The following is a 16,430-nucleotide window of genomic DNA, read 5'->3' on the forward strand; positions in this document are numbered from 1 at the left end:
AAGGCAGAAAGAATAGAGGTCAGAAATGAGCAGAAAGAGGCAGGATAAAGGTCAGATACGAGCTGAAAGAGGCAAGATTAAGTTGAGAAATGAGCAGAAAGAGGCAAAATAAAGGTCATAACGAGCAGTAAGATGCAAAATAATGGTCAGAAACAAGCAGAAAGAGGCAAAATGAAGGTCAGAAACAAGCAGAAAGAGCCAAAATAGTGGCAGAACCAAGCAGAAAGAGAAAAATTAGAGGGCAGGAGCGAGCAGAGAAAAGGCAGAAGAACAAGCAGAAAACGAGCAAAGGGGGCACAAAATCCAAGGCAGGAGAGAGTAGCAGACTGGAAAAAGTTAGACCGGTGGACTTTCACAGAGGGAGCTGGGACAGGACCTGCTCAAGGCGGTCATGCTGTGACACCAATTAAGTTATTAAGTAGGTCCTCAGGAGGGCGCTGGGTGGCGGGAAATGGCTGGACGAGGTGAACGACAGGAAGAGGGGAAAACAGGCAGAAAACGGCAAAAAGAAGATTAGAAACAAAGCTGAAAGAGCCAGAATAAAGGTCAGAAATGAGCAGAAAGAGGCAGAACGAGCACAGGAGACAAAAAAGAGGGCAGGAGCGAGCATAGAAGAGACAGAAAAACTAGTAGAGAAGGCACAAAACCACAGGCTGCAGAGAGTAGTGGACTACGGGCAAGCTGGACAGGAGGACGGTCGCAGGGGCAGCTGGCACGAGGACCTGCACACCTGCTAATTACCGGGTGTGATGAACTTTGCTCCACTTGAGATTCATGTACAAAAAAGATGTTTGAAGAGGGATGTCCATTTAATGGACCACATGTAATCAGGCTGTTATGGCTCTTTTGTTGAATGGAACTCCCTGCAGTGGAGACTCTGCTTGCCCCACGTAGCTGCCAAGATAACTCCAAAGGTGGTCGCAGATCAGATACCCAATCTGAACTGATCCACCGCCATGTCTGGCAGAGTCACCTCTATGTACGCATAGGTTGGAGTTTTTTGCACAAAATGGTCCTTATAATTATCTCATATGTATAATGCTTTTATCCAAAGTGCTTTCCGACAAAAAAATTTCATTAAATTAATATTACCCAATAAAATATTGGTGCTCATTTTACTGAAAGATGAAAGGCAGAGTCAGCCTTGTCTAGATTCGAACCTACAGCTTACAAACCGGTCTCAACAGAGGTTGCTCAACTCGCTGAGCTATATTACTGTCTATAATGCCACTAGGATGCTTTTAGACATCCCTGGAAAAGAAAGTGAATGTCTGCTTGACTAGCTATTGATCAGACTGCATAAACAGCCTCTTTTGTCAGCTGCTGCTCTCAGACTTCATTAATTCAGAGGCTGAAATGTCACATTGAATCGAGGCTCTGAACTTACAAATGCCACTTAAAAGTCTTCAGAACATTAGAAATTTGAAAATGTTTTGACAGTTTAATAACTCTCTCCCTTGAGCATTATGGCCCCATGTTGTAATAAGAATCTTTATTTTAACCCTCGGCGTCTTCCTTTTTATTTTATAGGCTTCTAATAAAAAAGTTTTTTGTAGTTTTATATTTTGTATTAGTACTTGGAGGACCTGAAGAAATGAATTTGCCCCTTGATAGCAATACATTGACTGGATAGACACCATACCTTTGATTGTATTGCAAAGGCACACCGCGGACTTTGCCATTGAACAGTGAGCTTGTTATCACAAAAAAGAGCGGTCAATACATATCTTGCAACTTAGTTAAGGGTTTCTCACGAGTGTGCCAATTAAAATGAGGCAACTACCTTGAGTTGTGTTGGGTCTGTTTTTATGTATTGCGTAACCCTGCAAAGCAGTGTCTGATACATGTGCCCCCAGTACAATTTTAATTTGCTTTTTATGTAGTAATTCATGCCTGACTTCTGCTATTTCTAAGCACCAATAGTATTCAATTTTCCAACCTGAGAAGAATGGAAGTCTGAGTCAGCCTTCCCAGGGACTTGTGACCTGTAGTTCATGTGTCAGAGCCAAGCGCTCAAGTCACTGAACGCCGTTGGGGGGTGGTGGCGGTGGTGTTGTTGGGTTTGCTGTTGGAGGTGGTATTATACCAGCTTGACACTACATACCTCCCCACCTCCCACAAACACACAGTTCTCTGCACCTTGCCTCTGAATGTAGGTGATGTGCTGCTCCCAGATCACTGAGGAAGCCTATGAAACGCAATGGAAAACCAGTCAACCATAGCCTAGTTCAGCTCCCAACCCAATGAAAGTGCCTCGCATCGGCATTAGCTCCTAGTTCTATCAAGACTCGAAAACAGCGTAGAGTAAATCTGCAGCAGCATCTGCGCAATCAGTCTGTGCCGAAACACATACACTTTCCTTCAAGAACCCTCATTTTCCAATTCCTTCAATGTGTCCGTCCATGCACCAGCCCGGCCCTGATTGCTTGCAACAAACAGCTATCCAACAAAATATAACACCCCACGGGATCCCCCAAATTCAACAGAGATTCTCTTAGTTATGGTTCCTGGTAGCAGTCTTAATTCTTTTGGTGTTTTCTTATCATGTGTAAAGTCAGGAACCTTGAAAGGCCACCACCCTTGGGGAAAGCCCCAGCAGGTGGTGATTACATGGCATAGTTGTCTTATGGAGCTGGTGCTGCACAGCCCACATTCTAACTCAGGTGGTGTATGACGTACATTATACAGGAGCGAGTTAGGTCTTCAACAGACTTCTGTGCGCACAGGTAGACAACAAGGAAGTAGCTGGTTTCTGTTTATCTCACAGTGGCTTCCGGTGAAGGTTTTGGGTTGTCCATCGACTGTTATGACCTCTACTCTCAAGATTCACATAATGTTCGGTCTCAATCTTCCTCCTTCACCCACTCAAAAGTTTTTGTTAACATCAATTTGGTTTGTTTTCATCCCTATAGGCTCTTCCAAAGATTGTGTAGGTTCCTCACACTTCACAAGGCTCCCTGTTTCCATGGACAATTTTCAAGTTAAATTTCCTACATCTTCTTGTCAAATTACATCAAATTTAAATCAAAGATGCATTGGATTCTGACTTGTATATTGATACATATGCGAGCAATGCTATCCGTCACTAAGTTTGTTGGAACCCATTTTTGTTTTAATAGGTAGAATGTCTTTGGCAATATCACTAAAATGTGTCCTGAGTGGTAAAGCTAGGGACTCTCAGAACTCTCATACACAAAAAAGGTGATGTAAACTCCGCCAAAAATTATCGCCTGATAAATCTCTTGGATATTGGGGAAAAAGTTTTCTCTAAAATTATTTTGGGGTTGCTAAAAGATTGGGCTGAAGATAATGGTATAGTACCTCCTGAACAGGGGGGCTTTAAAGGTCATTCAACTGTGGATCATTGCTTTGCCCTTTGGGCGGTAGCGCGGAAGTCTATAGAGCAAAGGGGTAACCTGTTTTGCTGCTTTGTGGACTTCCGTGCGGCATTCGATCTTGTAAGCAGGGAGCAAATATGGTCTACCTTGAAAGGCTATAAGTTACATGCAGACCTGTTAGCCCTTATCCAGGCCTTACATACAGACAACTGGGCCCAGGTAGTCCTGGATGAGGAGGGTGGATTATCTGGTAGGATCCAGACTGGAAATGGCCTGAGGCAGGGGTGCGTATTAGCCCCGTTGCTTTTTTCTCTGTTTATAGCGGACTTACCTCGGAATTTAAATGAGGTTAGAGGGGCGAGCCCAAAGCTAGGGGGTAACCATATATCCTGTCTGCTTTATGCAGACGATCTGGTGATCATGGACCAGATGGAGATAGGCCTGCAGAGGAAACTAGATATATTCCATAAATACTGCTTAAATAAAAAACTGGTAGTAAATATGGAAAAGACCAAAATCCTATGTTTCGGCAAAAGTAAAACCCGGTTCCCTTGGTATTTGGGTACGGAACTTCTTAAGAAGGTATCGGAATATAGATATTTGGGATATATGGTTCACAAGTAACTTGAATTGGACCACTCATCTGGAAGCTTTAAAAATCAGGGCAACAGCCTCTATAAAGGGCTTAAAAAGGTTTAATAGCTTTTACGGAGATTTGTCAGACGGGCCGGTTATTAAGGCCTACCTGACAATGGTCCCCCCCGCAATTCCTATATGGATCAGAGGTTCTCCTCCTCAGCGGGAAAAAAGGTTGGGATAAAGAGGAGGGTATGATCCTGAAAAGCTTATTCTCGTTGCTTAAATCAGCCATGGTACAGGCAGCAAGATTGGAGATGGGAGTCACTTCCTGGGCAATTACAACCAGGATGGCACTAATACAGTTTTGGCAACGTCTGGAGACAGGGGGGCCGCCCAGAAAAATATCACAGTGGTGTAGAGAGGAAATTGCCTCCAGTGAGTTATCCTGGGCTAAAGAAGTTAGACTCTCATTAAAGGAAGCTTATGGGAAGTTAGGAATAGAACTAGATGCCCAGCTAGGACACACCAATATAGGCAAAAAAGAACTACGGTCATTGGGAGCAGATGTGTCCCGTATATGTGATCATGAGTATCTTCGGCAAAAAATATCGGTGTCCCATATGATCCAAGTATGGATTTCAGAAGATCATCCCTACCCGTACTTGGATAGGTTGCCAAACCAGCAATTGAGAAGAGAGGTTTTAAAACTGAGAATGGGTGTAAACCCCTGTTATGTAAATACCAGGGTTAAAAACCTCATGATTAATAGTAGTGGCAATTGTACATGTACGTTAGGTTCCACCTGTGATATTACTCATGTTTTATTAGACTGTAGGAGGACCCTTGATATACGCAAGGAGATTTTAGGCCCGTTATTCAAAAAGTACAGGATTAAGAATAGGAAGCAAGCTGCAGAGCTCCTGGTGGGGATGGGAAACCTGGATATAGCCTGCTCTTTAGGGAAATACATGATCCGAGTTAGGGGGTTACTCCAGAATGCAGAGGTATAGGCCTATGTTACTGAGATCGTACTTTAATGTATGTATTGTGTTTGGAAGGCCTAGTCAGATATGTTTTCTCATGTTTACCAATGTGATTTTAACATCCCAGGAGGATACTGTTAGAAACAAATTTGTTGGAGTTATCCTCTGGGAAAAGACTGAATTACAATTTTATACATTTTTAGACTTCGTGTTTTTATAAAGTTTTATAAATGTATAGTGTATACTTTTATGGTTGTAATAACCCAAATAAAGTTTTACTGACTGACTGACTGACTGACTCTCAGGACTGGGGTTTCCAGCATGTCTATACCCAGTTGGAAGTTCTTTAAACTAAAGAAATTAAATGACAATAATGGGTCTTATTTGGAGCCAAAAAGACTGAATATTTGTAAATGAAATAACTAGACATACTTTGCATCCTTACCTTTTCTAAGAAAAAAAACATATACCACCCTTGCAAGCCCACACAATCTACAAAAACCAACTTCACCATCTACAAAGCAATCAGAACCGGCCCCTCACTTACTTGGCGGAGAAGCTCCACATCTCCGGTGACACCGAGAACCTTGTGGGTAAACAAAGTGATAGACATTGCCTGGGGACTTTTGTGACCGTCTGGTGTGGCCCTTCAAGCTTAGGGTCACTAACTCCTGAATGTGCCTTCACTCAACATATCTGGGAGTTCCTGGAACTGCCTCAGTCCTCCTCCCTGGTTGGTTTCTGTGTTTAATCATAGGTTTTATAGATTAGTGCTTAAAGTTTGCCTGGAATGGCTCCCTTATTTGAATCCATTTATTCCAGTTTTGCAACTCACTGAGTAGACTAAACCCATTCGAAAATTGTCAGGGAAAGATTGGACACCCATTTCAGACATATTTCTCTAAGCCACCAATATTAATATAAAAAGCAATTATGACTATTGTTTCCTAAGTGTTCCTTTAGTGCCTTCACCTTGTAAGATTCCGAAAATTATCAGTGCAAGGCATACCTTGATCTCTTTTTTCATTTTCTTGGTGATTGCCTTACTCACTTCCTGCCAGAAATATTGGATTGCCGAAGACTGCCAAAATACATCGTCTGCTTTTTCCAGACCACACTTAGGACAGCACCTCGCCTTATGTCCTCCCAGCTTTGGCAGCTTCTTCAGAGACCAGTTTGCTCTCTACAATGCAAATAAATGGTTTCTCTTCAGAGGTGCAGGTTTTACAGCTGTCCAAAGTTTAGACATTGATACTCTGCAAGCTCCAGCGATGGCAGGTCAGCTCCCCTAATGCCCTGTGGTAGAGTAAGGGGGCCGTCCTCACTTTGGACTAGCATCCAATACCATTTGGATACTTCCTTCTTCTGGGCAGGGGTATTTGGTAGTTTGTCTTCTTGAATATAGAGAGCTTATAACTCCTGAGGCAGAAAAGTGTTTCCCATGATCTCAGAAAGACCCCCTCCATCAAGTGACCCCATGTCATCATCCCGACATCCCTTAGTTTGCGTGCCAAAGTATCCACTTTGGGAACCAGGGTTCATAGTGAGTCCCATATCGGAGCCAGTACACTTATCATATGGTATCCCTAAAATCCACCTCACCTGAAACCATACATTACATGCTGCTTGCAAAGTCATCAACCTAAACTTCTTCAAGCATTTTGGGTGACCAAATTTAAAGAGAAAGAAATCATCTCCTTCTGGCTTGTTTTTCAATAGTGCTTTTTAGAGGGGTTCAAATAAAGCTAGACAGCTCTCCCTGTAATTTTTTAACCATTCTGCTCTGAGGGTTAAAGGAATTGCATTGAAAATAAAGGAACATTTCGGGAGAATCATCATCTTTATAATGTTAGTTTTTCCTAGTATTGAGCTCAGGAGATATGCCCAGTCATGCAATATTTTTTTTGTTTCTAGACAGAACTTGTTAAAATTTACTTGGGTTATTTTATTTAGGTCTTTCACCACCTGGATCCCTAACTTGATCTCCTTCTTCTCCGGGGGGTTATCTAATGAATTGTTACATGTCACCAACTCAGTTTTTTGCTGATTGACTAGGTAACCTCGAAATTCTGTCCATGATATGCCTGTATCTCTATATTCTAGGGATCGATATTCAGTATGTTCAATTGATCAGATGATATTGTGTCTGAATAGCACTTTATCTGCAGTTGACGCCAGCACTGCCCCTCTGTAAGAAGAACGTCATTACATCCACTAGCAGGTGATTACGGAAAATGTAAATCTCTCGGTAGTGGAGAAGAAGGTCATGGATTACTTTAAGCAAGCTCGAGTCACGCCCTTCTGAATAAAGCATGTCTGAGTCTACAGGATATAGTTAATTACTGTCCTCTGGCACACACACTTTTTCTATCCAAGATCTGGGAGTATGTGTTCCATCAGTAGAACATACGATTCATTTGGAAAATCTACAATTATATTTAGATCCAAATGTAATACTTGGAGGGCAGGGGCTGTTGGTGGTCGCTGATCCACTTGGGATACTATGGATCATGGTTTCTTAAAGGACTGTCTTCAAAATAGAACTGCTGTGTTTCCCTCTTCACTGATTTAGAGCATTTCTGCCTGCCTGGAAGTGATTACAGACAGAGTGATGTCAACTGTTGTGACATCAACATGATCTGTCCCTCAAAGTTCTTGTCTTTTCTCCATGTGATGTTCCCTTGTTAAGTCAGTGGTAGGTTTTCATATATTCATGTTGATGATACGCAACCGCTACTCCTGCTGAGTGGGGACTTTAAATCTGATGCAGAGACCCAACCTGGTGGAAAGTATTCATGGATATTGCCTCTCTCCTGGGCCTTGTTTTAAAGAGCAACACAAATAGTAAATAATTACCAAGAGCTTCAAGTGTGTCCTGACTTTGAGTGTGGAGGGCATAATCTTCACTTTGCTTTTAGTGTGGAGGGTGTATCCTTCGCTTTTAGTGTGGAGGGTGTATCCTTCGCTTTTAGTGTGGATGGTGTATCCTTCGCTTTTAGTGTGGAGGGTGTATTCTTCGCTTTGAGTGCAGTGTGGGTTTGTCTTTAACTCTGAGTGTGGTGTGTGTGTGTCTTTCACTGTGAGTGTGGAGGGTCTATCATTCACTTTGAGTGTGGAGGGTGTATCCTTCGCTTTGAGTGTGGAGGTTGTATCCTTTGCTTTGAGTGGGAAGGGCATATCCTTCGCATTGAGTGTGGAGGTTGTATCCTTCGCTTTGAGTGTGAACGGTATATCCTTCACTTTGAGTGTGGAGGTTGAATCCTTTGCATTCAGTGTGGAGGGTGTATCCTTTGCTTTGAGTGTGGAGGTTGTATCCTTTGCTTTCAGTGTGGTGTGTGTGTCTTTCACTTTGAAGGTGGAGGGACTATCATTCACTTTGAGTGTGGAGGGTGTATCCTTCACTTTGAGTGTGGAGGTTGCATCCTTCGCTTTCTGTGTGAAAGGTATATCCTTCGCTTTGAGTGTGGAAGGTGTATCCTTCGCATTGAATGTAGAGGTTGTATCCTTTGCTTTGAGTGTGAAGGGTATATCCTTCGCTTTGAGTGTGGAGGTTGTATCCTTTGCTTTCAGTGTGGAGGGTGTATCCTTTGCTTTCAGTGTGGAGGGTGTATTTTTCTCTTTGAGTGTGGAGGGTGTATCCTTCACTTTCAGTGTGGAGGTTGTATCCTTCGCTTTGTGTTTGAAGAGTATATCCTTTGCTTTGAGTATGGAGGGTGTATCCTTCGCATTGAATGTAGAGGTTGTATCCTTTGCTTTGAGTGTGAAGGGTCTATCCTTCGCTTTGAGTGTGGAGGTTGTATCCTTTGCTTTCAGTGTAGAGGGTGTATTTTTCGCTTTGAGTGGGAGGTTGTATCCTTTGCTTTGAGTGTGAAGGTTATATCCTTGGCTTTGAGCGTGGAGGTTGTATCCTTTGCTTTCAGTGTGGAGGGTGTCTTCTTCGTGTTGAGTGTGGAGGGTGTATCCTTCGTTTTGAGTGTGGAGAGTGTATCCTTTGCATTGAGTGTGGAGGGTGTATCCTTTGCTTTGTGTGTGGAGGTTTTATCATTCACTTTGAGTGAGGAGGGCAATCTTCACTTTGAGTGTGGAGGGTGTATTCTTCACTTTGAGTGTGGAGGGTGTATTCTTCACTTTGAGTGTGGAGGGTGTATTCTTCGCTTTAAGCATGGAGGGTGTATTTTTCACTTGAGTGTGGAGGGTGTATTCTTCGCTTTGAGTGTGGAGGGTGTATTCTTCACATTGAGTGGGGAGGATGTTTCCTTCACTTTGAGTGTGTAGAGTGTATCCTTTGCATTGAGTGTGGAGGGTGTATCCTTTAATTTGAGTGTGGATGGTGTACTTCACTTGGAGTGTTGAGGGTGTATTTTACACTTGGAGTGTGGAGAGTGTATCCTTCACTTTGAGTGTGGAGGGTGTATCCTTCGCTTTGAGTGTGGAGGGTGTATTTTTCACTTTGAGTGTGGAGGGTGTATTCTTTGCTTTGAGTGTGGAGTGTGTATTCTTCGTGTTGAGTGTGGAGGGTGTATCCTTCGCTTTGAGTGTGGAGAGTGTATCCTTTGCATTGAGTGTGGAGGGTGTATCCTTCACATTAAGTGTGAAGGGTGTATCATTCACTTTGAGTGTGGAGGGTATGTTTCCCTTTGAGTGTGGAGGGTGTATTCTTCACTTTGAGTGTGAAGGGTGTATCATTCACTTTGAGTGTGGAGGGTGTACTTCACTTTGAGTTTTGAGGGTGCATCTTACGCTTGGAGTGTGGAGGGTGTATTCTTCACTTTGAGTGTGACAGGTAATCTTCACTTTGAGTGTGGAGGGTGTGTTCTTCACTTTGAGTGTGGAGGGTGTATCCATCGCTTTGACTGTGGAGGGTGTATCCTTCACTTTGAGTGTGGAGGGTGTATAATTCGTTTTGAGTGTGAAGGGTGTATCATTCGCTTTGAGTGTGAAGGGTGCATCATTCACTTTGAGTGTGGAGGGGATTGTTCACTTTGAGTATGGAGGGTATATCTTTTGTTTTGAGTGTGGAGGGTGTATCCTTTGCTTTGACTGTGGAGGGTGTATCCTTCACTTTGAGTGTGGAGGGTGTATCATTTGATTTGATTGTGAAGGGTGTATCATTTACTTTGAGTGTGGAGGGGTTCTTCACTTTGAATGTGGTGGGTATATATTTTGTTTTGAGCGTGGAGGGTGTATTCTTCACTTTGAGTGTGGAGGGCTTATGGACTGTGCTGTATACATGACTCTACCTAATGTTGCCCATTATTGAGGTTCCTAGGGAGGAGGTCAGAGAGTTACCAGGTTATGGCAGGAAAACATGTCAAAAGGGCCAATAATCACCTTTGTTGTGCTTGGGCAGTTCTCCAGTTTGCAAAAACATTTTCTTTTTGTCCTACTCGTTCCTCGGCCCAGAGTCCAGTTATTCTCAAGTATTAGCTATGGATACCAGTGCTACACGCTATCGCCTGATAAGGCAAGGTCGAATCAAAGATAAGAAGATGTACGTTTATGAAGCTTTTGATGAGAAAATCCGTACTTAAAATCGATTCTCTCTTCCAGGACAGAGAAGCTTCATCCTCATCTTTGTATTTTGTGTTACAGATGGACCCCATTCAGAAGGCCGTGATAAACCACACTTTTGGGGTGCCCCTTGCCCACCGCAGGAAGCAGATTGCCTCATGCAGCGTGTGCCAGCTGCGGTTCAATTCCGACGTAAGTGTGCACCTATCATTCATAAAATGGAAGGAGTGTGTGAGTGAGTGCACTAGTGAGCAAGTGAATTGGTGCACGAGTGAGTAAGTAGTTGAGCGTAAATGTATGTTTGAGGGAATGTGCATGAACGTAAAATAATGTGTGTGATTCGGCTGGCGTGTCTGCGAAGGAGTGAGTGAATGAGCAAGTATTGAGTGAATGAGCAAAACGAGAAGGAAGAATATTTTCTAAAATGAGTGTGAGTGAGAACATTTGAGAATACATGCGAGAACCTGTGTATACAGGAGTCTACCCTTCACTGGCACTTGAGGTGTCCTTTCGCCCAATCTTTTAAGGTTAAGAAGGCATGGGGTGTTCATTAAAGAGATAGTGTGAATTTGAAATATGTCTGGTCATTTATTAATAGTTTCCTGTCTTTTTCCACTCCGGACTATTCCCAGTGCTTAATTTGTAAAATATTAAGTGCCAGGGCTCTGACCAGTAGGCCCTTCAGCTTGCACCACCCATCACCCTTGTCATCGCTGCCAAAACAACTACTATCTTTCTTGCATGTAAATGCGACAGTTCATATTATTCCAGGTCCCCAAAGCAAAAGGAATGGCAAGGGAGGCAGGTATTAGCAATTTTAATGTATATTGTAGTCCTAAACTACCGTTGTTCTGCTCATCTCTAAATTAGATGAGCAGTGCTACCATGTGGTTGACTGTTCTAAGGCTGGTGTTGACAATTAGGTGCCGGTGCCGAACACCGGAAAGCACCGGCTCAAATTAAGCACTGCCTATTACATCTATTTATGACAGTTGCCGAGAGGTGTAGCGGTAATACCGCAGCCGTCCCAGGAATTACCAGGATTGTCTCTGAGAGCTCTCGCTGCCGCAGGAGGCTTCTTACAATACCTCTCACAATTCTTCTGCCGCGTAGGCCCCAATGTCTTTGCACACCTCTTAAACATGTTGTAAAAGTTTCTGGGAAGTTATAACCCCCACAAATTCCCACCGTTATTACCGGGATGCTCTACTTGGACATACATACTATTTGAGTTGGTGACCTGGTTAGGGTTACCTTGGGAGATTTATACCAGGGACATCACGTTACTTGCCCTGGGCTTTACGTGTTCTAACTAATGCACTGAGCGGGTTAGACTGTGAGGTCCTCATTTATGGGGATTTGGTGCAGGACAGCGCAGTCACCTTGCTGCGCTACCCTACACCAAATTTAAAGGGCAGGAATGCATAGTATTTATGCAATACAGCGCATTCCTGTCCTTTCTCGCTGCGCCGGCACTATTTCGGCAGCCTAGCAGCACCAATATAGGCACCCATGGACACCTTCATGCACAGAAACAATCATAAGACATGTTTTATTTTCTATATGTGCAAAATGCAGCAGATATAGGAAGAGGAAAAAACTAGGAGAAATAAATATATTTCTCTTTGTTACGCCTCCACTCGGCAGATGTAAGGATTTGGTACTTCCACAGGTTTACATGACCTTGAGAATTTGGAGCAGCATCAAAATCCATGGGTGTTGCAGGGACACACCCATCACAACGCCAATGAACCACCTCCCTGGCACAGAGTAAGGCAATGTAGCGACTTGCGCTGCGTCGCCTTTCTCATGATTTATGAGGCCACTGATAGCCGGGCCGGGTGGCTTCATGTATCTGATTCAGAGCCCTGCGTCATGCATGTACCACTTTACGTGGTGCAAAAGTGACACAAGGCTATCATAAATAACCCCCTTAGTCCCGGATTCTTTTGATCCAGTTGGCATGACTACCGCATTACAATGATTCATTACAGTAAAGCTCAGTTCTCAGCATGGACTCCACTGATAACCCTGCACCAAGCACCTCTCTGCGTGGTCTCCAGTTCTGTTCTGGTGTGGGCACCATGGAGTGCTAACCCTCCAATTAGAATTCACTAATTGACCCTACAAGGCAAATCCAGGCAAACAAACCTGAATAAAGAGGTAAAAAGCTTCAGCTTTCTGGCAGAAACAGACCTTCAAGAGGCCAAGCCCTCCTCTAGCTGGATATTCCCAGATCAGAAAAGCTTTCACCCTGAACAGTCAAAACCTGGGAACAAGCCATGGACCCTGAGCCTGCACTGACACATGTCCGAAGACCAAGTCAACATCTGTTTTTAACAAGCATTTACAATGCAATGGTTTTGCCTTTGTTAAAGTTAGAGCTATTGCCATTGCTCTTGACATTATTTTTATTTATGTTTTTTTAACATAAATAAATGGCATTGTCATTTACAATGCCACTAGCTTTATCTATCGCAAATGACACACACAAACACACACAGAGCCGCCCCACACACACCCCCACACAGAGCCCCGCACACACAGCCCCCCACACACACAGCCACACAGAGCCCCCCACACACACAGCCACACAGAGCCCTCCACACACACAGCCACACAAAGCTTCCTACACACACAGCCACACAGAGCCCTCCACACACACCAACACAGCACAAGCAGGCAACAGGGGCAGACGGAGGCACAAGCAGGCAACAGGGGCAGCCGGAGGCACAAGCAGGCAACAGGGGCACACAGAGGCACAAGCAGGCAACAGGGGCCCACAGAGGCACAAGCAGGCAACAGGGGCCCACAGAGGCACAAGCAGGCAACAGGGGCCCACAGAGGCACAAGCAGGCAACAGGGGCCCACAGAGGCACAAGCAGGCAACAGGGGCACACAGAGGCACAAGCGGGCAACAGGGGCACAAGGAGGCACAAGCGGGCAACAGGGGCACAAGCAGGCAACAGGGGCACGAAAACGGAGGCACAAGCAGGCAACAGGGGCAGGTGGAGAAAACACAATTTTCAACAGCCCACTTGGCTCTGCAACAGTTGCCTTTGAAAAGCAATACGGCGTAATGGGCATGATCAAATCCCGTCCCCTGCATTAAAAACAAGCATTAGAAATGCAATAGGTCTCGCAGCATTAGAGTTAGTGCTTTTAGAATTGTTTATGGGTTTTTTTGTAAATCTTTAGCATGAGGTTGAGGGTGAGTGAGGGTGAGGGGTTGAGGGTGAGTGAGGGTGAGGCTGAGGGGTTGAGGGGGTGAGGGGTTGAGGGTGAGTGAGGGTGAGGGGTTGAGGGTGGGTGAGGGGTTGAGGGTGAGGGGTTGAGGGTGAGGGTGAGTGAGGGTGGGTGAGGGTGAGTGAGGGTGAGTGAGGGTGGGTGAGTGTGAGTGAGGGTGGGTGAGTGTGAGTGGGGGTGAGTGTGGGTGAGTGGGGGTGAGTGTGGGTGAGTGGGGGTGAGGGTGAGGGATTGAGGGTGAGGGGTTGAGGGTGAGGGGTTGAGGGTGAGTGAGGGTGAGGGTGAGTGAGGGTGAGGGGTTGAGGGTGAGTGAGGGTGAGGGTGAGTGAGGGTGAGGGGTTGAGGGTGAGTGAGGGTGAGGGAGGGGTTGAGGTTGAGGGGTTGAGGGTGAGTGGGGGTGAGTGAGGGTGAGGGGTTGAGGGTGAGTGAGGGTGAAGGTGAGTGAGGGTGAGTGAGGGTGGGTGAGTGTGAGTGAGGGTGAGGGTGGGTGAGTGTGAGTGAGTGTGAGTGAGTGTGAGTGAGGGATTGAGGGTGAGGCGTTGAGGGTGAGGGGGTGAGGGGTTGAGGGTGAGGGGTTGAGGGTGAGGGGTTGAGGGTGAGGTGTTGAGGGTGAGGTGTTGAGGGTGAGGTGTTGAGGGTGAGGGGTTGTACCTGCGCCCACTTGCCCGGGTGTACCCGTACCGTGTTAGCTACTTTCACCCTGGCACTGGGGCATCCTTGTCTGTAGCACTCCCTTTTCTAGGATCTTTCACTTCCTGAAGCGAGTACCGTCAGGGTTTTTCCGCCAAACAGGAACTAGCTGACTTAGCTTTCACTAATATGCATTGCCCTCTGCCTGGTCCAAGCCCTTTGCAGCAAGAATATTAACCATCTGTCACTTGTGACTGTAGCGTTGCGGGTGTCGGGAAAATATATGAACTCTGCACGAATCCCACCCTTCACTGCTTTTGATGTAACTTCGGAGACTAGTGGTTTTATATAGATCTTTGGAGCGCTTTGCATGAGCCCAGTTACATTATTCATTTTTTGAATCACAGGATGTTGAGCCGAGGCCGGGCTCGAACCTGCTTCCCTGAGCTCCAAAGTCGGCAACTCTAGCTGTTATGTCACAGTCTCCCCCACACTCCTCTGGGCCTCGTCAGACGCATCACCATGGTCGCGCTGAAAAGTGGCTCTCCATGCTCATAAATGGTTTTACACGTGTGGAGTTGAGGAAGCCAGGCATTTTTCTTTATACCTCCATTTTTCGTATTTTTTATGCGGTCGGGCCTGACCCCCCGACATCCCTTAGCGAGCTATCTCACTTATCCTTTTATGAGAACGCAGCTTGGCCTATTCACCTAGTTGCCCGGGTGGTGGCTACCATAGGCATACCTTCCTATCTTGATGAAAGAACGTTGCGCTAGTCCTACCAGGATTTGCTGGTTAATGTAGTAATTAACACGCTCGTGATTTCCCAACCTTACTTCTGTCCTGAAGGTACTTCCGAAATGACAGGGAACCAAGAACCCCTGTACATGGGTAGCTGTCTTAACTGGCGTTATAAAAACGCTCCCTGCAACCCCAACTGTCTCTGTTATATAGCGCGACTCGCCCCGGGGGTATTGGAGCGCTTTACCTGGGCACCGTAATGACCTTACGCCTTCAGGCGCGGGGAGATTAAGTGCTTAGCCCAGAATCACCTAATGACTTTCATTCTGAAAGCATCTAGGTTCTTGCCTGTCGCCTCATGGGCTTTTATAACATGTTTCATTTTCACTGTCTTATTGCCGTAAAATGCATGCCCAGGCATACTGGGGACACTCTCCCGCTCTGGACCTGCTTAGGGCAAGCCCCCACCCCGCGTCTCCCAGTGTAATGGCCGTCTGGGCGGCAGGCACAAGTGCTCCTCTGCTCAAGTTCCCGAAAAACTTTCACTTCCAGCCCTGCATTTTATCGCACACAAAGAGGTCGGGGGAAGGCCAGCAGACAAATATATCCTGAGCTGGAAAACTATCCGCCACTAATCTGGTTGTCCTACAGCAAACTAAGACTCTATACAGCTGACCCTCGACCACCGAATCAGATTGCCCTGCTGCCGGTATGCTGTCGCTAATCTTGTAATTGCGCAGTTCTCAGCTTGCATTCTGAAGGTTTTGGCTTCTTCTCTGAGCCAAACTGGATTCTTGTGCGCAGCTGGGCCAGCACGCAAGGGCTCGGTATCTGTGTCTATTCAGCCGATGCAGCATGGGGGTGTGGTGCGAGGAGTGTTTCTCAAAACACAAGCACGTTTGAGGCGATGGTAGCGCCAGTTTCTAATCCTCATTTCCTGCATGGAAGCGCCCGGGGCATGTATCGTGTAGCATAGTCCTCCGTCTATTGTTAACTACTTTATTTACGCTATTTCCCTGGTGTCTCTTTGCTGAGATCCCATGTTGGCACGAGTGTCTGATGTAAAAGCAGCGCGGAACTGCTCTAAGGCTCTACCCTGACCTCCCCGCCAGGGTCGGCAGCCGCAGCGTGAGATAACCCGACCGGCCTGTGCCAACGGCTACTCTTGCCATTTTTTTTTTTTTTTTTTTTTTTTACTCGCGCCCTTAGGTGGCCCGCCGCCATACTGCGATGTGAGAAACCCTGCCTGAGGTAACATTGCAAACATGTCCTTCTGCGGGTGCGCCGCCATAAGTGCTGCAACATCGATCTCTAGCCTATCGAGGCTGCTAGGTATCGGGCGCATTTTACCTCCCTATTTCCCTGTACCTTGCCTTGCCTTGTCTCTTACCTCCTTTGATGG

The 16,430-nt window shown here is 45.7% G+C and overlaps 1 protein-coding gene across 1 annotated transcript in view; it reads left to right on the forward strand.

Annotated features, from left to right (window-relative positions):
- The window catches only part of ZNF385D (zinc finger protein 385D), a 575,209-nt gene that overhangs the window by 261,740 nt on the left and 297,039 nt on the right, over positions 1-16,430 (forward strand). Inside the window, exon 4 of the mRNA XM_086942162.1 lies at positions 10,493-10,603. Within this exon, the coding sequence (XP_086798288.1) occupies positions 10,493-10,603 (111 nt within the window). The remainder of the gene's footprint in view (positions 1-10,492; positions 10,604-16,430) is intronic.

The sequence above is a fragment of the Lissotriton vulgaris genome, chromosome 10 (genome assembly GCF_964263255.1).
Source record: "Lissotriton vulgaris chromosome 10, aLisVul1.2, whole genome shotgun sequence".
Lineage (NCBI taxonomy): Eukaryota > Metazoa > Chordata > Amphibia > Caudata > Salamandridae > Lissotriton > Lissotriton vulgaris.